Source organism: Serinus canaria, chromosome 10 (assembly GCF_022539315.1).
Source record: "Serinus canaria isolate serCan28SL12 chromosome 10, serCan2020, whole genome shotgun sequence".
Lineage (NCBI taxonomy): Eukaryota > Metazoa > Chordata > Aves > Passeriformes > Fringillidae > Serinus > Serinus canaria.
This window is the reverse complement of record NC_066324.1, coordinates 19,256,670-19,279,573: the sequence shown is the minus strand read 5'-3', so window position 1 is coordinate 19,279,573 and position 22,904 is coordinate 19,256,670. Positions and strand designations below refer to the sequence as shown.

The 22,904-nt window shown below is 49.4% G+C and overlaps 3 protein-coding genes and 1 long non-coding RNA gene across 8 annotated transcripts in view; 3 read left to right on the top strand and 1 right to left on the bottom strand.

The window, feature by feature from the left end:
• The window catches only part of SCAPER (S-phase cyclin A associated protein in the ER), a 138,711-nt gene extending 135,302 nt beyond the window's left edge, over positions 1-3,409 (top strand). For all 3 annotated transcript variants that reach the window (XM_050978442.1, XM_050978441.1, XM_050978440.1), the window contains exons 31-32: positions 1,358-1,409; positions 2,975-3,409. In XM_050978442.1, coding sequence (XP_050834399.1) covers positions 1,358-1,409; positions 2,975-3,069 — 147 coding nt within the window. In that variant the 3' untranslated portion in view covers positions 3,070-3,409. The remainder of the gene's footprint in view (positions 1-1,357; positions 1,410-2,974) is intronic.
• A 1,984-nt stretch (positions 3,410-5,393) lies between these two features.
• On the bottom strand, positions 5,394-8,201 carry ISL2 (ISL LIM homeobox 2). The gene is made up of 6 exons (XM_050978450.1): positions 8,144-8,201; positions 6,969-7,158; positions 6,517-6,776; positions 6,124-6,407; positions 5,854-6,024; positions 5,394-5,722 (listed from the first exon to the last, which is right to left on the bottom strand). Exons 1-6 carry the CDS (start codon positions 8,199-8,201, stop codon positions 5,606-5,608), a joined length of 1,080 nt encoding a protein of 359 aa, XP_050834407.1. The 3' UTR covers positions 5,394-5,605.
• Positions 8,202-17,267: 9,066 nt separating this feature from the next.
• Positions 17,268-22,904, top strand: part of ETFA (electron transfer flavoprotein subunit alpha) — a 30,368-nt gene continuing 24,731 nt past the window's right edge. For both annotated transcript variants that reach the window (XM_050978392.1, XM_009098219.4), the window contains exon 1: positions 17,268-17,340. In XM_050978392.1, coding sequence (XP_050834349.1) covers positions 17,302-17,340 — 39 coding nt within the window. In that variant the 5' untranslated portion in view covers positions 17,268-17,301. The remainder of the gene's footprint in view (positions 17,341-22,904) is intronic.
• LOC127059981 (uncharacterized) lies at positions 17,577-18,982 on the top strand. 2 transcript variants are annotated; one of them, XR_007778415.1, is made up of 2 exons: positions 17,577-17,664; positions 18,644-18,982. It is a non-coding gene; the product is annotated as an uncharacterized LOC127059981 (long non-coding RNA). The 2 variants fall into 2 exon arrangements; XR_007778414.1 differs by having other exon boundaries at positions 17,616-17,741.

Sequence of the window (22,904 nt, the reverse complement as noted above, 5' to 3'; positions counted from 1 at the left end):
AACTGTAAAGCGTAAGTATATTTATAAGGGTCAACGTTACTAATATGATTTCCAGTTAGTTATATCCCAGATGGCAAGTCCGTGTACTGTGCCTGCAGGCTTTTAAAAGAAGGTGTTCTGTTAAAATATGGAAGATCTGTGTGTGCTGTGAAGTGTCCTGTCACTGCTGGCTTTGGTCCTTCAGTATCTGGCCGTGTTAAAGTCTAGTCCCGGTGTTGCACACGCACACACGGAGCGCGGCGCTGGCAGGATCCAAGGAACGCTGAGATCCCGCACACGCAGGAGGGACTTGCTGCTCGACTTCTATTTCAACTCGCTGCTGTTTGTCAAGCAAATCCCTCATTTGCTTCAGTAGAAGGTTTGGGAAAGACTGTAAAATGTTGCCCTGTGACTAGAAAATGAGATTCTTCCTTTGCCAGGGAACGCCAAAAGAAGTCCTGTTTGCGTAAAAGTTCGGTGGTGTGTACGAATATAACACTTAAATACAGTGTGTTAAATGTGCAGCCAAAATCACAGGAAGAGCATTTCTGCATTTTACAGCACTCTCCCTACCGATAGATTTATTTCCATCAGCTGAAGTTTGCATCAGCCTGTTTATTTTTGTTACTTCTGTTTGGAGATGTGCAGAAATAAACAGAAACATTCAGGAGTATCCATGATTTGCTGTGCTGTATCTTATCTCGGGTAATCCCTTTTCAGTATTCTGCTGGGTGGAGACTCCAGCAAAGGACAGGATCTTTAGTGGGGAGCTGGCTGGTTCCAGGCGTGGTCAGTGTCCGTGCTGGCTCCGAGGATGCTGCACCCCAACGCCCCAGCAGTGGGATGGCATCGTGCTCCGTGCTGGGGGCACAGCTGGGGCACAGCTGGCTGCCAGGGCCAGCAGTGCTGGGCAGCAACTCCACCTTCTCCCAGGAGATCAGCACCTCAGGCTCCCAGGTTGCTGGGAAGCACAGCCATTGAAATTGGGATCGCTGATGAATTTTGTAAGAGTGTATTTGGAGTTGGGAGCAAAAGTCTGAAACACTATTTGTTTTACAGAAACATTGCTATGGTTAAATGGCTAAATGAAAATCACAATAATAACTGTTTCCTAAGAAGACATTAACTAAAAACATAATTTTTGAAAACAGATATAAATAAATATGTAAGAATCCACTGTAAATTACAGAATTTAAGTGCTGGCAGGACTGTGTTACGATATGTAGCAAACAAACCAGAGTTTGTTAATTTACAGATTACGTCAAGTATTAGTATTTGTATTTTTGAGTGACTATGAAAACTTATAAATATTGCTTTAATTGCTCAGATGTAAGATCTGAAAACCTGATGTGTTTTTTTGTTTGTTTTCCCCATGCAGGATTTTGCACAGAGCTCAGGCCAAATGGAAAATCAGTTATCTCAGCAGAGGGGTACGTTTCCTGCAGTGTAACAGCGTAACAGCTGGGCAGCAAAATGTGTAGATACTGTAATTTAATTTCTTTGAATAGGTGTGGCTGAAAAGGAATACAGTAAATGTACAGTTTGGGGTGGGCTCCCTGCCCTACATCCTGGCCTACACATCCGTGTCTTCCAGCCTGCTGCTCCTCTGTTGGGGATTCAGACTGTTAATCTTTATTCAATGCTAGTGGTGTCGTGTCTTACAATGTGATACTGTACCTGCACATAGTTAATTAGCTGACACAAAGGCTGCCTTCAAAAGTTTTAGGTTGCAGAAGCTACGCAGCCATGCCAATACACTCAAGGAGCCAGAAATCTCTAAAATACTGTCCTGTAATTGTCCTTTAAAGTTTGTCAGCTTGCAGAAGAGTCGTGATTTTTTTTTTTCCCCTCAGTCATTATAAATATTATTTTAAATGCAGTCAACCTTTCTAGGCTAAACATTGGGAAGATTCTCAGCTGAGATGGCTGTTACTTGCTAAACACATCTGAAATTCAAGTGTTGATGGGTATCTGGTCTTGAGAATTGTGCATAAAATGTGACACTCAGACAGTAATTTCTCCCTCACAAGTAGAAATCCACTACCATTTCCTCAGCATTTGCTAGGAGGTGAGTGATTCTAGGTCTAAAGCATCAAGTTTTTGTTCAAAAATAAATTATAAAATGAAAGTAACTTTATGGACATTTTTACTGTCAACATCAGACATCTCAGTCTGAAGCATACTCGTGCAGTGTCTGCAGCACCGACTTTCCAGGGCTGTATTTCCATGAGATTCTTCTCAAGAAACATCTAAAATCCAAGTGGAAAACTTGCTTTTTATTTTCACTATTCAAGCTGGAAGAACTTTTAAACAAAAATGTGGTAACATGTGAGTGTGATTTCTAAACATTCCCCAGTTGCAAAAAAGTTAACTTAATAATAGTGTAGGCAGGATTATTTTTATCTCTTTTATCACTTGAATGGGAAGGATGGTGTCCCTCAGAAAAATGGGAATAGTAACACTGATGGGAATAAAACCTGAAAGCACAAACTTCATAGTTGAGTGCTGTGTGGAGGGTCAGACCCTCAAAGCTGGCACAGTGAAGTCCCTGCACACTCTCAGGAGTGAAAGCTGCGTTTGTGCTCGTGCTCTGAGCTCTGGGGAGTCAGGAGCACAACTCTTCTGCAGCCCTTTGTAGTAAAAAAAAGAAACCGCTGAGCAGAAAATGCCATGAGGCTGCCCAGAGTATAAGGAGGCTGAATGGTGTGTCCAAAATATAAAGTGTGCAAAGATGTAAAATGTTCTCTGCACAGGGCACAGAGCCTGAGCAGCTAACAAATGGAAGCCTTTGCTCATCAGAGCCTCTGCTCCCATTCTTAAAGCCAAGCATAGATGCCGTGAGCTCCACAGAAGTGTCACCCCACGGTCTGAGGAGATTTGGATAGGGGGAGGGGAGTAAATCACTCAAATTGGCTGCACATTCATTATTCTTGTTTTACTGCCATCTTATCTTAAGAGGGAATAACTTGGTAATTTTATGTTCTGTCTTCAACAGAAAAATTTTTCAGTTCTCAAGATTATCTTGAGCTCTCCAACAGATTCCCCCGGCAGTCCTGGGAAGAAGCTCGACAGTTCTTCTTGAAAAAATAAGAGTTGTATTTAGCTTTTTAATCCCTAACATCATCACACCGACCGGTTCCTGCTGACTACCTTCTTTAAAACGCTGTTCTGAAATGGTTTTGATACTCTAAATACTTATCCTATAGATATATAATTTGCACTATTTATATAAGTACTGTAGATACTTCCAAGTTCTGTTTTGTAATTTTGATAATTTGAGTTTATTTCGTTCTTGTATCCAATGTCATGATTTTGGTGTTTTCTGCCCTGTGGTGGGACTTGCACTGCAGAACTGCTGAAATAAGGTTGCAAATAGAGAAAATATGTTCTATATATCTTGTAATAAAATAACTTATTCTGTCTTGTGTGATTTCTGTGTTAAAATCATCAGTATGTTTGAATTACCATAAGCAACACGGTTCAGAAAGAGAGGAAAAAAACACTCATGTTTTTCTCGGTAATCAAGAGTCAATCAGAATCAAATCAAAGTAATTCGTCAGATCTGGCCCCGGGAAAAGTTTGCTTATAATTTTTTGGGTGATTGAGGATGCGTCACCTAAGGCAGGGTTTTTAGAGCTCGTGCATTTCTAAGGTCTCGCTGGGGCGGGATCGGGCCCGCGGGGCGCTCTCGGCTCCGTGCGCGCCGGGGGCTCCGCGCGCCGGCTCCGCCCGGGGCCGCTCTCGCGCGCGGCGGCGCTGAGGGGGCGCGCGGCGCCCCGGCCCTGCGCTGCGGCGGGCCCGCCGCCGATCGCGGCCCGCGGGCGTCCGGAGCACGACCCGGGCAGGACGGGGATCGCCACCGGTGCCGAAGCGAGGACCAGCACCGTGATCGCGACCGGCAGCGGAACAGTCTCTGCTTCGCGGCCCCAGCGCCGCCCATAGCTGCCCGGCCCGGCCCGGCGCGGGCCTGAGGCGAGCCACGCGCCTAGCTCCAGCCCGGCCCCGGGAGAACGCGCCTCGCTCCAGCCCGACCCGACGGAGCCAGGTAACGGCGGGGACCCCGCGGCGGGGCTGGCAGGGCGGCAGGATGCCCATCCCCACCTGTGCCCAGCCGGGAGATTGCTCGTCCCGGCGGTGCAGAGCAGCCCCGGGCTGAGGCGGCTCCGCAGCCCGCGCCGCTCCGTGCGCCCCGACGGCAGCTCGCCCTGGGAGCGCGGTGCCCGCACAGCCGCTCCGCAGTCTGTCGGGGCGATGGAGCCACCGCGGCGCCGCGCTGCCTATCCCCTGCAGCCCGGAGGGCTCCGGCAGGGCCCGGCTCTCGCCCCGCTGCCCGGCAATGGGGTCTGGGAGCGGCTCGCCGTGGCTTGAGCTTGGGCGGGCCTGCGGCCCCACTGGGAGCTGGTGCTGAGCAGTCCCGCTCTGGTAATGGGGATGGCGCGGGAGCTGGAGCGGCCCTGCCGCGCTACCAGGTGATGCCAGAGGCAGATAAGGAGTCGCCGCCTGGGTCTGGACTGGGGATGGAGACGGGGGAAGGTAGGGCTCGCTTCGCCGCCCCGGGGGGGCCCGCCGCCCAGCCCCGCCACCCCCAGGAGGAGGCGAGGCGGCCCCGCAGCGCGGCAGGTGCGGGCACGGCCGGGCGAGCCCGGGGTCTACTCCGAAAGGGAAACCTGCGCTCCGCCTCCCCGGCTATAAATAAGCAGCCCCGGTTCTGAAAGCCGATTAGCGCGGTGCGGTGAGGCCGTGCGGGAGAAGCCGGGGCTGTGCCCGTCCCGACCCGCTCTGTTCCGCTCCCAATCCGTATGGCCGCTCCGCTCCGCGCCTGGGGTGCCCCTTTGCCGCCCTTTCGCGACTTTTTTTTTAGTTCGTTTTTGGTTTTTTCGTTTAAACCATTTTTCGTTTTCTTTTTTTTTTTTTTATTAAGTCCAAAATATTTAATCCCACTATTCAACCGCTGACTCTGACAATAAATAACAATAACTTACTTTTGATCGTTAAAGGCGCAAACAATCCGTCCTTCGTCCACTGATAATTTAACATTATTAGTACTGGTTTTCCCGTTAAAAAGTCTCGTTTCCGTGTCCCGTTTTTCCAGCGATCGTGGGGGGCCGGGCATCGTGGCCCGACAGAGGCATCGGTGTGAGATGAGGCTGGACGGTGCGGCTCCGCGGAGGAAGGTCCAGGCCAGCTACGCGGCCGCACGCCGGAGGAGTCTCTCCCCATTTTGTAGATTCTTTTTTATTATTTATTTTTCCCTTTCAAAAAGGAAAGAAAAACCGTCCCCAGCTCAAACAACGGGCGAGGAAGCCTGTCACTGTGCCGGGCTTCGGCGGGGAAATCCGAGTTTCTTTGGGGAAAAGAAACACCGAAATCCGCAGGCCAAAAAAAAAAAAAAAAAAACCAAAACCACGAAAAAAACAGGGCGGGGGCTCTCTCTCCGGTCTGGTGAAGGCAGCGAGGATCCCGGTGCTTTTTTGGCCGACAGTAACATATTTTTCGTTTGTTTTTAAATAAGAATAATTAAAAAACAAAGGCGTTTGTCCGGCGCTCTGGGAGCGGCCCGGGGCCGGGTGTCTCATGCAGGGAGCGCAGGCATGCGGAGGTCCCGCGGCGGGGCGGACGGGCCGCTTCACGTCTCGGCCGGGCTGGGTACCATGCTGTTGGGGGTGTCGGGGAGCTGGGAGGACAGCGAGGTCACGTCGCTGCCGGAGGAGGTGCCCAAGGAGCCGGACTCGGAGAAGGAGACCTGGGGGAGCAGCGGCGGTGAGGGCCTGGCGCGGTCGCCCCCTGCCCCGTCCCCCTCCCTCAGCACCCGGGCCCGGCGGGCCGGCATCTGCCCGTCCCCTGCGGCCCGACGGACGGCCCGGCGCGGCTCACCAGCTGCTGGAAGGCGGCGGGCTGCTCCAGGTCGCTCTGCAGGGCGAACTCGCTGAGCGCCTTCCAGGGCGGCTGGTAGGTCTGGACCTCCACGGCGGTGCCCTGCACGGCGCTCTCGTGGCGGATGGGGCTGCCGGCCACGAGCGGAGTCCCGGTGAGGCCCTGCAGGCTCTGCGGGCACACGGGGATTCAGCGCGACTGCCGCCCGAGCCCGCGGGCCCGAGCCCCCCACCCACATCTCCCTCCCCGCCGGGGAGGGCGGGCGCTCACCGTCTTGTCGCTGTGCTGCTGCTGCTGGAGCTGCTTCATGAGAATGGACTTTTTCTTGTCCTTGCAGCGCTTGTTCTGGAACCAGACGCGGATGACGCGGGGACTGAGCCCCGTCATTTCCACAAGTTGCTCCTTCATCAGGGCGTCGGGGCGCGGGTTGGCGGCGTAGCAGGTCCGCAGCGTGTGCAGCTGCTTCTCGTTCAGCACCGTCCGCACGCGGGTGGTCTTCTCCGCCGCCTTGTGCGCCGGCGGCCGCGGGGCGGGCGGGCGCCCGGGCACTGGCTCTGCGACGGGCGGGGAGGGCGCGCACCGTCAGAGCCGCCGCCCGCTCGCCCGCCGCAGCCCTCCCACACCCTCCCCGCCCCGCCGCCCGCCCCGACGGGGAGCCGGTACCTGCGAGGTGCGCGGCGGCGGCCGGCGGCAGCGCTGGGCTGCGCGGTCCGCGGGCGGCGGCGCCGTCGGGGGGCGGCCCGTGGTCGGCGCGGCAGAGCAGGTCGCGCTCCCGCAGGCAGAACTGGTCGCCGGGCAGGAGCTGGCGGCCGCAGGCGGCGCAGCGGAAGCACTCCAGGTGGTAGACGTGGTCGCGGGCGCGCATCACCAGGTCGCTGCTGCTGAACGCCGCCCGGCACTGGGCGCACTTGATGCCGAAGAGCCTGCGGGGACGCGACGCGCCATCAGGGCCCGCGGCCGCGCCGTCGGGGCGGCTCCAGGCGGTGCCGCGGGGGCGGGCAGCGGCCCAGAGTCGGGCTTTCGTTGGGGGAAATTCGGGGAGTTTAAGGGGCTTTTGTGCTTTTTCGGGTCTAGGCTATTTTTTTTCTAACGAGCGCCGGCACATTCGGGGTCACCTGCTGTAATCCCGTTTGCAGTAGGCCTTGCCGTCGCGCAGGAAGCATGTGCAGGTCTCGTCCAGGGGCTGCCCGCACTCGGCGCACTTGAGGCAGGCGACGTGCCACTCCAGGTCCGGCGACACCCGCAGCAGGAAGGGGTCCTGGATGCGGCCCCCGCAGCCCGCGCACAGGGCCAGCCCCGGCCGCCCTGCCGGGAGCGAGCGGGGTACGGTCAGAGCCAGCAGTGTGCCAGAGCAGAGGTCAGCAATTAGGGAAGAACACTTTTTCTTTTTTACACTTCATCCTTTTTTCTTATTCTGATTTGTTTTGGTTTTTTTCCAAAATAGGAAGAAAGAGAAATAAAGACAGACACACGGACAGAAAGGATGGAAACGTGAAAGGAGACAAATTAATACGGCCAGGAAAAAGAAAAAAAAAAGAAGAAAAAAAAAAAAAAGACAGAAGCTTGATCAAGGCAAATAAATGTAGAAAGACAAAGACGTAAAAGTAGAATTTTGGAAAAGGAAAATAAAAGCAGAGATACAAAAACAATAAAACGACGGCTGAGGAAAACTTGAAAGAAATAAGGAAAGAAACGAAGAAAGAAGGAAGGAAAGAAAGAAGGAAAAAGAAATTAGAATGACGGAAGGAGATACAAAAGCACCGAAAACCTAGAGACGGTTAAAATGGGAACATGGACAAATGAAAACAGTAAGAGACATGGAATCAAAGAGACAGAAAGAGAAATAAAACTAAACAAGAACAAAAAGAAATTAATTTTTTTTAGAAAACGGAAAGAGGAATTAAAAAAAGACAAACTGAAACACCAAAGAAATAAAGAAAGAAGAACGGTAACACGACCAAAGAAAGAAATAATTAAAGGAAGAGCAGAAGGCAGCAGAGAAAGAAATGGAAACAGTCGAAAGAAATGAGCTCAGCGACGCGAACAGCAGGAAGGACAGAGGGGCCGGGAAGCGCTGGGTACGAACGGGAATAGCGGCACAGGAGTTGACACGGGCCGAGCCCGCAGCCGCCCGCTCCCGCCGTGGGGCCGCAGCCCTTCCCGGCGCTGTCAGCGCTCCCGCGGGCCGCCAGTCCACCCGACGGCAGCGGCGGCGCGGAGCTCGATCCGCAGGGTCCCGCGCCCGCCCGCCCGCCCCAGCCCCGCGTTTCGCTGCGCTGCGCGCACTTACTCTTGGAGGGCTCCCCCATGGCGCCCGGGAGCGGCCGCGGGAGGAGGATGTCCACCATGCGGGCGGCCCCCTGCGCACCGGCAGCGATGCGGGATGCGGAGCCGCCGCTCCACCACTACCCGCGCGGCGCGGGGCGGGGGCCGCGCCCGCCCCCCCGGGCCCGCCCCGCCGGGCCGCGCCGGGATGTCAGCGCGCAGAGGCGCTGACCTCACCGCGCGGCCCCCGGAGGCGATTGGCGGCCGCGGGGAGAGCCCGCGGATTGGCGCTGCCGAACAATGGGCGCGCGGCGGGCGCGGAGCGGGGCGCACGCCCCGCGGGACCCGGCCCGGAGCCGCACGACGCCGGCACTGACGGGACGCGCGGCCCCGCGCCCTGCGGGAGAAGCTGCTCCGCGCCCTGCGCCCCGGGCCGCCGCGGGACCCTCTGCCCCGCCCGCCGTGCTGCGCCTCGGCCCTGCGCGCACAGGGAACGGCGGCATCGGCAGCCCGAGGAGAAGGAGATGCATTGTAGCTTTTTTCCCTCCTCTGTTTTCCCTGTTATTCTTCTTGACTTTTAGTTCGCCTAATTTTTTCTCCTTTAATTTCCCTCTTCCTTCTCTTTCACGTCTCTTTTGCATTTTATTTCGTTGTTCTTTTCCCCGCGTTTCGGCATGCCGCTGGCAGGTGCCCGCGGGCGGGCTCGGCGGAACAGTTCCGGCGCTGCGCACAGGAGCATCTCCGCGGCAGACGGGAAGGGGATGCGCGGTGGACGCCGGCTCGACGCTGCGCACCCGCGGAGCAGTTCCCAGCTGAGGCCCGTGTGCGGGAGAGCCGCCCCAACGGACCCGAAGGGAACCGACCGCATAGTCGAGACGGCCGTCCCGGGCAGCAGCCCTGTGATGAGTTAAAATTAGCGGAGAAAAACAGTGTTTTACCGCATTTTCATGCTTCTGGTTCCATGCTGTTCCCGCAGCTGAACCTCTCCTGTTGCTCTTTTCTTCCTTCTGTTCTTTTTTCTTCCTTCTTTCTCCCCAGTCGCCATGGGCTTCCCGTGCATTAGCAGAAAAATAGGGAAAGCACTTCCGTGGCCTTTGGCTCAGTGTTAAATTCCCAAAGACTTTGCAGCACAGCAACACGAGTGCTTCATAAGGACCAGGAAAGCTTAAACATGCTGGAATTGAGATTGCTGTTGTCTTGGGGCTTTGGTCCTTTCCTTCACCTCCGTGCAATCACCTTTTTAATTTTATACGTGGAATTTAACAGGCATTTGCCAACCTGTATGGCCCGGGAAGGACACGGTGACTTTAGATGTTGGCTCAGGAAGGGCAGGCTGCGCTCATTTTCCTCAGTGGAGGGAGGCGGGATGGGTTTTCCTGCTGAAGCACTTGTCTCTTGCGCGAGTCAGGCACCCTGCAGGTATGAAACCCCAGAAGCTGGGGAGGGGGAGAGGACTCTGGATAAAGTGCTTCACTACTTGACCCGCTCTCCCAGCTACCTCTTTGAGGGCCCCAAATGTTGAAAGCAAGCCCTTAAATTTGTACCATAGCTGCGGGGGAAAGGAGGGTGGATGGCATTTGAAGCACCCGCTTCAGCAGGCACGCATGTCACCAAGGGATTTTGGTATCCCCGCCTGCCCCTGCGTGTGCGAAGGTGCAGAGGTGCGGTGCAGCAGTGACATCCTCAGGGCACGGTGAGCCCATGGGTTCCCTGCCTGTGTACCCTGCTGGGGGTTGTGGTCGGACTGCTGCCTGCTGCTAGCCAGTGGCAGAGCTGGGTGAGGTGTGAGAGGTATGAAGGCAATTGGAAAAGTTTGGTCGGTTCTTCAAACTGGGGTCACCCCGAGAGATGGGTGATGGGAACCTCTACAGCACTGTGGGGCACCACAGGTCCATGCCTGGACACCTGCAGAAAAGAGGGTGCAGAAAGGTGACTTCAGCCTGAGCCAGAATTCAGATTCTTGGGTGAGTCAGTATCTGCATGTGTTAATAAAATGCAAAAATGTCAGAGTGATAGGAGAACGAGACATGTCTAAGAATACAGCAGCTTGGCAGGGATGCTCTGTGTTGCATCACCCTTTTCCCACTCGAGGGCAGGATCCTGTCTGCTCTCCCAAACCTCCCACCAGTTTAGGAATTTGTAAAGTTACAGCTGAGCCAACCAAACTTTTCCAAACCTATGCAAAGCTGTGCTGCAGTCACACCTGTATGTGAACAGAGCAATGTGCTCACACCAGGCAGGTGTGGTTGGACTGGACTCATTTCACAACAAGGCAGGTAGGAAAAGGGTAGCAGTGCTGCACAGGTAGTTTAGTAGAAAAGCCAAAAAAATTACTGGCCAGGGAAGTGCTGAAAGCCCTGCATCTCCTCTATGCAATATACAAAAAGCTTTAAAATTACTACAGGTAATGCCATGAGGCATTGAACCAGCTTGATACCATATGTTTTACAAACACGTTAATTGTTGGTTCATCTGAGGGAGGGTAAGGGAAGGCACATCATAAAATCATGGAATAATTCAGTCCAGGAGGCACCTCTGGACCACTGCGTTCAGGTAACTTGGAACTGCTGGGAGCATTTTCTAGTCAAAGCCAAGTGCAGTCTCTCCTGCCACTCTGATCACTCCTCGCTCTCCTCCACCCAGTGCCCAGAGATTCAGCCTCTTTTGCAGGAGCTCTAGTTGGGTTTGGTGTGAGAGCTGGCAGGGGCTGCTGGCCACGGGCTGAGGCTGCCTAATGGTTCTCCCTGCTCTCTACAGAGCAGCTCTGGGGTTTGCTCCCAAATAGATGTACAAGTTCCCTCTAGAAGGGGGAAACAGTAACCTTTTTTTTTTTTTTGTTTGCAGCAGATTGCAAAGTCAGTAAATGCTGATTCTTCCAGAGCCAACCATGGATTAAGTCCATTATAAAATTAAAACAGATGGAACGCAATTTCACTTACATTACAAAAAAGGACAGGAACCATCTGCAATAAGATTTAGCATTGCAAAGCTATTGTTATCATGTTACCATTAAAACCTTTGATGAAGAGCTTTCTTTCACAAACTTGTTCACATGAAACAAATGTTTTATTTATCCATCTTCCTAAGATAGTCATATTTTACTAAAAAGATGATGTCTCTCAAAAAACGTCCCTTGGTCCTAGCAGAATATGGCATAACAAAGAAATGTTGTCAAACTCCAAGACTGAGACACTGGAAGCTTCAGTGGGGAAGATGTAGCAAAATGAGAATTCCCTATCCATTTTCCTTTAAAAAACATTTCCTTGTGTTTGGGCACAATGTCTGATACTGAAAATAGATAATTAATGAGATAATGGGATACTGCATGTCACCTCCTGTCCAATGGGATTATCTGATGGCTAATTATGGACAGATTGTGATTAATGTGATTATGGATTGGATATTAATCTGATTCTGGATTGATCTAGTTATGTTTTAGTCTGCTCCAAATGGTTAATTGGATCTGAGATAATAGAAATGCAGCTTGCACCAGATTTTGCCACATCAGTTGATGAAGTATCTTTTGATCTGGGTGGGTTGCGAACAATAAATTATTTACAGCTGTTGAGAAAATGACTCTTCCTTAGAATGTAGTCATTCATTTTATTTTCGAGAGCCTTTGAAAACAAAATCAATATCCTTTCTAAAAGGAGATGTTGACAAAAGAAAGGCACGTACATAACTCACAAACAAATGTGACGAAATTAAACAGTGGTTAACCCGGTGGCCTAATGTCTGGTGATGCATTTGAATTGCTATGTGGAGCTTTGGGCTCAATTCTTCTGAGACCAGCAGGGGTTGGGAGCATTGCAGGGGAACAGGGCCCAGCGCTGGGGAAAGTGGTGTTGCACAACAGCTACTGCCAGCCCTGCTAGTGATTAAGAGTCAGCCATGGTAACATGGCAAAGGGAGCCCTTGCCATTTTTCCCCTCCGGATAAGAAAGATTCAGAAAGTTCATGAGTGCAAAAAAGACTTATTGGCCCACTCCTCTGGTCTCTTTCATACCAGACCATGCAATTGGATGCAGAATTATTATTTTTTCCCTGAAAATGAGCCTGTAAATTTATGGTTGACCTCAGTCATCTCTTCCAGAGATGCATCTGGTCTTGGTGCCACCTGCCAGTGCAGGAGAGGCTGCCTTGCTCTCTGCCTGTTAACTACTTTCACTGGAATGGACACCAAAGTGTATAGTTTAGGTTCAACCCCCAGACACTGGATCTCGTTATGCTGTTATCTGCAGGATTAAAGGCAATGGGTAAACTGCAGACTTTGTAGACTTCGTCTTAGACTTTGTGACAGAGCAAGATGGAGGTACATTAACCTTTGTCACCAGGTGCTATAAATGGCAGGTAACTCACCAGAAGGTTCTCCTCCCTAATGGGCTATGCAATAAAACCATAAATAAAAATATCAAAAATCAAGCAGGTACCAAAAACTGAAAGCAAGGCCTACTGCAGCTGCTGTGCTTACACGAAAGTGCTATTGACTGAGCTGAAACAGAATGAAAAAAGGAAAAATCAACTTTCCTTGAAAAGTCCTTAGAGGCAGGGAAAGAGTTTTTCCCCTGAGTGACTGTCCCTGCTGCTGCAGGAATGGCTCAGGCTGGTGTGAGTGGGAATACAGTGGCATCTGGATTCCTTACCAGCAGTGTAATGGGCAAAAAAGCTCAGCTACCCCTTTAAAAAATATTGCTGGTACAACCTGTCACGTATCTGCCATTTTGACACGTATCTGCCATTAACGACAAGGTGAGCTGCATGCAGAAGGAGGCTGGCAGGTCGTAAAACCCCATCCAGGTGTCTGCACTGGGAGGGCAGCAGAGCTCTTCTCACCCCATCATTTCCTTGTCCTCCACAAACCTCCCAACACTCCTGGGCAGGACAAGTTGCCTTCCAAGGTAACCTGAGCCTTTGCTTTCAGAAGGTTATGAGGGTCCCACCTTGCCTGTGAACTTGGTAGAAAGGGTTTCTTGAACTCCTCAGGTGATCTTGTTCTTTAGGAATATGCAGCCTGATGTTACTCCCAGGCTCCCTTGCTACTTGACTGGTACATGGAAATTATTAGGAAGGGAGAGTAGTTTATAAAAAAGAGAAAATACCTGTCTGTGGTTTTGTAGACTCAGTATTAGAAAGTTGTCCCTGCTATGGACTAGCTTTGGGGGAGCTCTTTCCTCTGTCCTGCACTTTTTGTAAACAGGGCTTGTGGCGTTGTCCCCTTCCAAAAGCTTCCATAATGCCTCATGAAAGAGCAGCTGCTGCCCTGAGCCATGCAGGTGAGTGGCTGTAAGGTGATCTGAGCACAGCACTGAGCACACCTGGGGTGGTCTGTTAGAAAGGACCTTCAATGTCAGACGTGTGGAGATGAGTCTTTGTGCCAGTGATGATGAGGGGCAGAGAGCAGGGCTCTGGGGACACACGTCCCTCCTTGTGTGCAGCTCGTGAGGGGCAAGGGGTGACTGCAGGGGGATCCGCAACATCCTGGGGTGCCTGAACCACTCAGACCCTATGAACTCACGGCACTTGGGCACAAAATTTTTCAGCAGCAGAAACCTCTCCTGCTGCTGCTTCCAAGGTGGGTTTTAGTCCTGTCCAGGGCTGGGCTGTGGGTCCTGTCTGTTGGTTTGGGGGCCCTGCTGAGCTGTCAGCAGGTTGCAGTTGCTTTAATGTTATTGGATTTTGACAGATTAGGAGGCGAAGCCTTTTGTGTGCTGGGGAAGCTTCCCAAATGAAGCTCTTTTAATTTATCTGAGTCAGCTATCCCCAGTGTGATTGCAGGAGGAGTAAGCTAAGGATGACCTGTGACAGAGGGGACCATCATAGCAGTAATAAAAAAAATTCCTGCTCTTCACTAAATCCCTTAGTCATGAGGCTGTATTAGCTGGATTCCATATGTTTTAATTAGGAATTATGTATTTTAAGAGAACCAAAATCCGATTCTAGGGAAGACATCATTACACATTTGTAATGGTCCTTGTTTCATTTGGCTTCTGTAGAGATACCAATACAGGTGCCTCCCCTTGTTTGCAACCTTATTTTTAAAAGTTTGAATAATCTATGTTATTATTTTTTCTTTTCCCCAATCCCAATAGTGTGAAAAAATGTAATTCTCTTTCCAATGCAGAAATTAGGTCAGCAGATCCTAATGAAATAATCCTGGATAACAATGCACCATACAAGGATCTGCTTCCACTAATTAATGACTAATTTTTCTTTCAAAATACAAAATAGTAACTTCTGCCTGCAGTGGACAGTGATTCTACTTCGGCGGCATCTGTTTGTTGCATGTTTTCCATTTCTATTATTGTCATGGGAAGATCAAATAGAAAAAAGCTTTTTGCCATGGCTCAGCTTGTATGGATCATGCTGATATAATCCCTACCTGATTACAGTTATAAGCTCTTAAAACACTGGCCATAAGTGATAAAGACTTCCTTTGTGCTTCAGGCTGTAATCCGCATCAAGCCAGTTTCAATAAGGATTTGTGCATCTGAAGTGTTGCTGAGTATTTGAATCAAAATTATAAACAGAAAATATAATAACAAGCCTGTCATGTCTCTGAATCGGTGATGCTACACCTTAAAATCTGACCTGAAGAGCAGCAATGTCACTCTGCTCATGAAAATACAATGTGTGTGCTGTGAAGCCAGATACACAGTGAATGGATCAGTTTATTATTGGCTATGATGCATTTAGTTAGTTTTGACAGAAGGTCACTTTTGTTTTAGTGCAAGGCAATAAAGCCCCAACTTGAATGGAATAACTTTGTTTATTCTTGTGGTTTGGGGTTTTTAGGTGTATGTTTGTTGTAAAGATTTCATCTGCATGAGATGTGCAGGTTGGAAGCTTAGTTTTGGAGCCTAAAATTGGATTATGAAATTACATGCCATGCTTTTAATGAGTAAAACACCCCAATTAAAAAGACATAATGGGCAAATTAAGGATGCCTAGGATGTTCTTATTTTGCCTTTGCTGTTGCATTTGTTGGATAACCTAGGGTGCAGGTAGGGATTTCTATACTCTATAAAACTCCACATCTCTGAAGAGTTACACTGCACCTTAACCATCATTCAAACTGGTGATAAAGAGCCACAGCAAATATTAATCCTCTTTTTAAACCCCTCTCAGGGTACTGTGGCTTCTGCAAAAGCATTTCCCCCTCATCTTCATATAAACGATTTGTTTTTTTCACTTGGTCATTTGCACAGACCAGAGGATGCACAGGCAACTCCAAACACTCATTTTGTTTCCTTCCGTTTTTGGGGACTGAAGGGTGGAGTCAGACCGGGCAGAAGTCAGAGCAGCCCTGGAGTTACTTTAATCCATATAATCAAGCACAGACCCTGAAGGAGGTTTGCCATCTCCTTTAGCTCTTCCCTTTGCAGCCCTCCTTTGGGGCTTGAGGAGTTAAGGTTCTGCTCTGGGGCCAGGGAGCTGTAATGTGCAGGACAGCTGCTTTTCTTCTCTTCTAGAGACATTTGAGACGAAGTAAATTGTCCATTTAGATGCTTGAGTTGCTGGACCTGGTTAGCATTTGCTGTAAAGCAGCACTTTTTGGCATCTGATATGAAAATCACATGGCAGAATAAATTGAAAAGGTGATCCTGTGCCAAGACTGTGGCAAAGTCGAAGAGCCTTTTTGATCAGTCTGCCTTTTGCCTTCTTATGCAGCGACCCAGCAATGCAGAACGAATCACTGACGTGCTGAAGATCACCGCTGATTCTTGGAGGAACAATCCAATGGCCATAATTGCTGGGGGCGGGGGGGAATGTTTGGGGGTTTTTTTACACTCTAAGCCACTTCAGGATGGGAAGGAAGAAACTGCATTAGTGGCTCACTATCTTGTGATTTCTGGGACGGGAATTCCATCCTGGAGCATCCCAAATCCATGCATGCTTGGGGCTCCAGGGCTGGCAGGACCAGTTGCTCCAGTGTGGCAGCTCCTGCCAGCTTCTCCAGGACATCAGGTTTTCAGAGAGCGATAGCACACAGCACAGTGAATTTGGTCTGAAACATTTTGCTTCACTGATTTTTAAATCCCTCTCCTTACCACCCAGAAAAAAGTACAGATGTATGGAAAACCAGCAAGTTTCAGTCTGGTCCCTGGAGCACCCTGGTGCCATGTGAGGGGCAGGCACAAGATGTCTTGCCTAGGTTCTGGGAAATCAGAATAATAATAAAATAGATCTATAAATTATTCAGAGCTCATAAGCTATTGCCTAATGTCGCTTGGGGCTAAGCACAGGGGTGTGGGTGAGGCAGCCATAAATCTGTCGTGGTGAGAGGATGCTATCCAGGGCCCGGGGTACCTGACTGGTCTTTGAAGTTTAGGTGTGGTTTGGACAGCTGGTGGGCCGTGACATTTGGGAAGCACGGTGACATCTGGCCTTTCCAGCGTGCCACGCACTCCGTCGCTCCATGATCCCTGCTGCGTTTGCAGCGCCCAGGGCGCGGGGAGCTCGGCCGGGGGGGGTCTGGCAGCGCACGGGCAGCCGCAGGCGGCGGCCGGAGTCTCCCAGGCTGCTGTTGGCTCCACAGCCGTAAATTCAGTCTTCTCCTTTCTCTTCGCAAGGCACATTGCATTGGCGCAGGATAGGATCTGGCAAGGAGTACCGGCATGTGAAGGCATAACTCTGCTCTCTGGCGTTTTCTTCTCTTTCAAGGCTGTAACCCTTTGCGGAAGCAGCGCAGGAGAACCGCGCCAAGGCGGCCGGAGGAGGCCGACGCTGGTACCAGGTCAGTTCGGGCTGGAACGGGTCCGCTGCCCTCGAGGTGCTCCGCGGGAGCGGGACGGGCCCCCTACGGCAGCGGCAACCTCGCCCTTCCTCTCCGGTACGGCCCGGACCGTGCGGGGCGGGCGGATACAGCCAGAGCCAGGACAGAGCCGGCTGTGCCGGGGAGCGGTGCAGGGGCCAGCCGGCTGTGCGGGGGACAGCGAGCGGTGCTGGGGGACACAGCCAGTGATGCGGGGCAAGGCAGTGGGCAGTGCGGGTGTCAGCGGGCGGCTCGGAGAGACAGCCGGGCCGTGCGGGGTTCAGCGCGCTCCGCGGGCCGTCCCGCGCTCCCCGCTCCTCTCCGGCCACGCCGCCGCTGCCCTGCATTGGCCCGGCGCGGGGTCCAATGGGGCGGCGGGGCGGGGCCGGCCGTGCTCTCGCGAGAGCGGCGCGGTGCGGGCCGGCGGAACCATGTTGCGGGCGGTGGCGGCGCAGCGGCTGCGGCGGGCGGTGAGTGCGGGGCGAGCCCCGGGCCGCGCCTCGGGCCGCGCGGTGCGCACCGAGCGGGGCCTTCCCGCCGCCCGGCCGGGCGGGCCCTGCCCTGTGGGGCGAAGGGGGCGCGGGGCGGGGCGCGGGCCGAGCTCGTCCCGCCCGACAGCGGCGGTCGAGGGGGTCTCTGAGAAGCGAGCGCCCCGCGCCCCCGGGCTTGAACTTCTCGGCCGGACTCCCCTCCCACTCCGTCCGTTAAAAATAAAGTTTCCGAGTGGACGCAGGGTGTTCCAGAAGTCCCGGCAGGCCGGAGTTAAGGACTGCTGTCCCGTGAGGAAAGCTAACGTAGGTGTCAGGGAAGTCCTGAACTTCTGGGAGTGCTCGCTCGCATCCACCCTTGAGCAGGACAAGTTGAGCAACAGGTGCAGAAGACTTCCAAAGTTTGTTACTGTAAACTGTTAAGAATACTAGCAGAGTATTCTTACTAGAGGCTCGAGGAGAGGATTTCTGCGGTACTGCAGTTAATCCGCCCTTTCTCAATCTCACCTGTGCAGAAATGTGATTGTCTTAATTATCACAACGTTTGGATGAAGCTAATGCAAAGCACCTGTTGCTTCTCCGGTTTGACCTTCGTATCGCTCAGCTGGGAGGAGTGCTGGGCTTTTGAAGGCCATTTGCTGCGTAGTGTGTCATCGTGGCTGTGTTACCGAGGTCTAGGTGAACTCAAGGTTAATTGGAGTAGATGATTGATGAGATGTCCCCGAATATCTGTTCAGTCTCTTACTGTGCACTAGGAGATACCCCCCTCCCCTGTGAATAAGTAGCCCTTGTAAAAAACTTTAAGTCTTGCAAGTCTCTTTTTGAGCTCTTCAAGGCTTTTACACGTACTACAGTACAGCTCTGAAATAGTAGTTATGCATATATTAAATGGTTTCAGGTGATAAAAATCTCTTAAAAGATGAGCAAAGGTAGACCAGGTCAGACACGGTTGAATTAATCAGAAAATTTTTACTGTTGTAATCATGGCCATGTCTCAGTTGTCGTTAGGCTGCAGGCTTTGTAGAGCAAAGGTCTTGATGATCTCTGAATCATATGGTACTGCTATGTAAATAGTACTTTACTCACATGCTCACTGCACAATTCAGCTCTATGGCCTGGACGTGTGAGTTCAGCTGCTTGGTTTTCAGCCATGCACATCTAAACTTACAACTTTGTAAAATAAAGCCAGTAAAACATTGTATGCATCTTCAGTGTATGTGTAACAATGCAGTCTGTGACAGAAGTGAAGCAAACTCACAGTTTGTTTTTGTTTACTTTTCTAAAGTGCAAAGTTTAGCCCTGCTGACACAGCTCAAAAGTGAGTGGAATCTGGAGAAAAAGAAGATGAGAGAAACTTGTGAAGTATGAGCAGGAAGGAAAGTTGAATTTTTGTGCAACTTAAAGATGGGAGTACTGAGGAGGAATGAGACTGCAAGTGCACAAAACTTGGTGCAGATTTAGGGACTTCCCTGTGTTGAAACACAGTGTTGTATTTCAAAATAGCTTTGTTGATTTTTATTATTGGTTTGCAAGGGGTGTATTTGGAAAAGTTTATTGTGGGTTTCGTCTTTCTCTTGCTGCTTCAATCCCTTTGTAATATTAAATCTTTATTATGATTGCCAAATCCTTTTTGCAAAGTGTTTTTATTTTTTTTATCATTGTTCTTTGCTGCAGTTATAGCTCCTTTTTAATTCAGATGCCTTTAGTGTTTCCTGGGGTTATAGAGCTTTCTTTTAGACCTCTTTTGTAGCCAGGTCTTTAGAGAGGTTCTAGAAATATATGCTTGAGTTCCCTTCTCTCTCTGAGTTTACCAGATTTATTTACTTAAAGTTTTACAGCTACAAGACTGTGTCTTGCTAGAATTAGGCATTGCTTTGTTGCTAACCAATGTATGTAGCCTTTATCTTTAGTAATACCCCAGTTCCTAATTTCTGGAGTTCTTTCTTGGGAAGTTTGCCCTATGTTAATGGTTCTCCATGAGATCCAGAATTCCTAATAAGCAGTTTTAAAATTTTAGGTTCTGGCCAGTTTGCTTTTGCAGCTAAGAAAATCAGCTCTAGAGATACCTTTTAGGTCCAGTTGTTTGGTGCTCTGCCTTGTGAATGTCTGTTTTGGTTTTGTTCCTGTAACTTCCAGTGGCTCTTCTAAAGAGAGACAACCTTCATTTTCCCACGTGAAGTTTCTAGCACCCTGTTTCTTATTGATGCATATTTGAAGCATGGGCCTACATGGAATTCACCTGCTGCATCACCTTCATCTCTGGCATTTCTTGGAACAACTGTTTGGCTGACTCATCTTGTGTTGCTGTTCCTGCCACACGTTTCAGCTGGAGCTGCTTTCCCAAGGCCGGTGTTGTTGATGGGTGTCCTTGGAGCAGGCTGCAGGCAGTTAGCCACCACTGCTGCCAGCGGAGACCATGGCTGCTGCACACCAATCTCACCAAGCAGCAAGCTCTGATTTACTACACTTCCCTCTGCGTTTTCCAGCTCTTGGTGTAGCTGTTTTCTAGCATACAAGCAGCAAATCTGTGTGTCAGAGGTGCTGTTCAGGTGGCCTGTCTGTGTGCTGGGAGACCAAGAGATGCTCAGTGCAGTGGCTTTGTGTGGAGAGCAGATCACCTGTGCACATTCAGTGGGTGCCTGATGTGTGTGCTGTTGGCTTCGCCTGTGCAGGTGTACTGGATGTGCCCACATTGCTGATGGTACACTGTGACAGTAGCAGTGACCAAGATCTGGTGTTTTGTCTGCAGTCTGGAAATCCAGATGTTGTACTTACATTTTTCATGCTCTGGTTGGGAAATATTGGTGTGTTCCTCAGTGGGGAGCAAAATGGTGCTTTGGGGAAACTTGAGACAATCAGTGCAGGAATCTATGGCTATTTTGCAAGTGGCTTAATTGATCACTATTGCACATCTGAGTTAATCTTAGCAACTTTCAGACATCTGGAAGTCAGAGGCCAAGTTGGCTGTACAGTAAATACTGGGGAGGGAAGGGGAAGTTGGAAATGCTGGGTGGTTTTCATTCACAAATGTTTTAGTATAAACGGAGTCACTGTCCAGAGTTTCCACCAGAGAGGAAGTGCAGATGTTTCTGCTGTAGAGGAAACATAAGATGTGTAGCTGTGATTTGTACCTAAACCTGAGGAAAAGAAACTTCCCAGTTCTGCCTCCCTGTTGCTGGGATGTCATTACCTGCTGGCATGCTGCAGAAGCTGCTCAGGGGCCTGAGTTGGGGGGATGTTTATCTGGAGGTGATTTCTGTGGGTAGCCTCATTTTCCAGAGCTTGGTTTTCACCAGGAACCTTCCATGGCACCAGCACTGAGTGCTGTTCCTTCTCAAGGCATTGTTTTCAACAGTTTGATTGATCTGTGTGTCTTACTTCTCGTGCTTTCTTTCCTTGCTGCCAGCTGGTTAGGTTTATTCTCTACCTTCCTATTTTATTTAGGCATCCTGCCCAAGAGCAGAAATGATGTCAGTGAAGTGATGGGCTGTTCTCCCACACCTGCAGCTGGACAGTAACTTCATCAAAATAACTACTTCTCCTATCATTGACTCATAGCTTTCAGGATGTCATGACTGAATGAATTACTTTCTGTTTTTACTGCAGGTTCTTTATTATAACAAACAAAAGTCAGTCTGATTTGGTTTTGTTTATAGAAAAAATTATTTAATGTGTCCTAGTATATAAAATTCAGACTCGCATAGAAATCTCATTTGTCATCTAGATTTTTACCCATAATATATAATATGACTTTAAATTTATTTTGAATCTGGTCTTGTCTTTATGTTCAGAAATGTCATCCATGATGTGACCTTCTGGTGTGCATATTGTGTATATTCCTACAAATATAAAATGTGGGATTATTGATTTAGAAATAATACCTGATTAATGCTGTAATTGCCAGTCTGCTTGAGCAACTTCTATTGCTCCTATTATTTTTGGTTAAAAACCAATTATTTCTAAGTTTATTCTAGAATGATGGTGCTGGTGCAGGGCTTATTTAGGGAAAAAATATAATATAGGCAGAAATAAGTGTGTGTTTAAAATGCATGTGTCTCCCTTTGGAAATTTGAAAACTTGAGGATTTTACAGGAGTATGGTCCATTTTACCCCATAGCACAAGTGTAAATCATTGGAGAGGGGGCTTTTTGCCACAAAGGCATGGATTTATTTTTCAAATAGTGACTAAAATTTCATAACTTTTATCAAAGATGATGTGTGAAACATAATCAAAAATACAGCATCTGATCTATAGTGGCAGTAAATATTTTGTTACTGGCAGTTGGTTTCAGAGGAGCTTGGAATATTTAATTACAGCAAGCATAAGCATTGTGCTTAACCTTAAGCATAAGAGATTAAATGCAGAGCACTTCTACAAGAATCCTTATTCTTTTAATCAAAAGGACAAATTATGATCCAGATTCTGCAAAAATTTATCTTTGTATTTTTTTATTTGTGCACTGTGATTAGCTTCAGGGAAGTCCTTGGGATTTGCTTTCTGTGTTTGAAATTCAGTATGTTGGTAGGCTTTGCGGGGTTGAAGTCCAGATGCAAATTTTAGCCTCTCATATTTTCTGAAGCTTATTTCATTTGAAGTTGTAGGCAAGTGTGTGTTTGGCATGGGGGGAGATGGGGCTGGAATGTGAATTTAGAAAGTACTGTCTGGCTGTGTGTTTTCAGGGTTGTGTTAGCATTTGTCCCTTGGTTATCTTAATGAATTTTCTTGGTTTTCCATGTGTTCCATCTACACTGATCATCGCTCAAGTCTTCACTTGGGCTTTATGCAGGGTAAACAAACACTTGAGGGACAATATTTCTGTTCCCATCCCAAATGTTTTCCCTACCCTAGTAATAGTCTTGGAGGAATAATGCTTTTCACACATACACCTGAATATTAGAGAGGAAGGTCCCAGAATTTAGAATATTTTGGTTTGGTTTTATGGAAATTTTTTGCCTTTTTTTCTATTTTGTTTCTTTCATTTTTGCTTTAGAAGCTCAAGTTTGTATATGGATGGTGAATTAGTCAAAGTTGTTATTTAAGGACCATTAAATCGTGGTGGTAGACTAAGTGCTCAAATGTTTTAAAGGAAAAGAGGGAAAAGTGAACCTGATGCCTGTAAAGATTTCTCCTAGTGTGTTTTCAGGCTGTCAGCTGCTGCCGCTTAATTTTCATTCAGCCACAATGCATAAAATTTTGCTTCTAAAAATAAAGGTGGGTTCTGTAGCTAGTTTTTGCTTCAAACTTCTAATAAAACACTGCCAGAGAACTGCCCTAGAAAACCAAGTTAATATTTATTTGCAACTGTTGATTTCCTTGTCTAATCCCCAGTCTTTAAGGCATTTGGTTAAGCTGATCAATGTAATGTGTTAGAATGTTTCTCTTCATTTTGCTCAGTGTTTTCCTGTGGAGTTTCAGTTTAAGCACAGCATGTTACAGACTAGCTGAAGTCAAGCGAGTTTGTCTTTTCCTTTTTGTATCACCCTGTGTATTCTCTTAATAAAAATGATCTAGAATGAGCCTAGCAGTGGTTTACACCTTGTATAAA

What these genes read in the sequence shown, in the direction of transcription:
- ISL2 (XM_050978450.1), bottom strand. Translation starts at nt 8,201, where the DNA reads ATGGTGGACATCCTCCTCCCGCGGCCGCTCCCGGGCGCCATGGGGGAG. An exon ending in CATGGGGGAGCCCTCCAAGA is followed by an intron (nt 7,159 to 8,143) that starts GTAAGTGCGCGC and finishes CGCTCCCGGCAG; the next exon opens with GGCGGCCGGGGCTGGCCCTG. An exon ending in CCGCCGCCTTCCAGCAGCTG is followed by an intron (nt 5,723 to 5,853) that starts GTGAGCCGCGCC and finishes CTGCTCCCCCAG; the next exon opens with GTCTCCTTCTCCGAGTCCGG.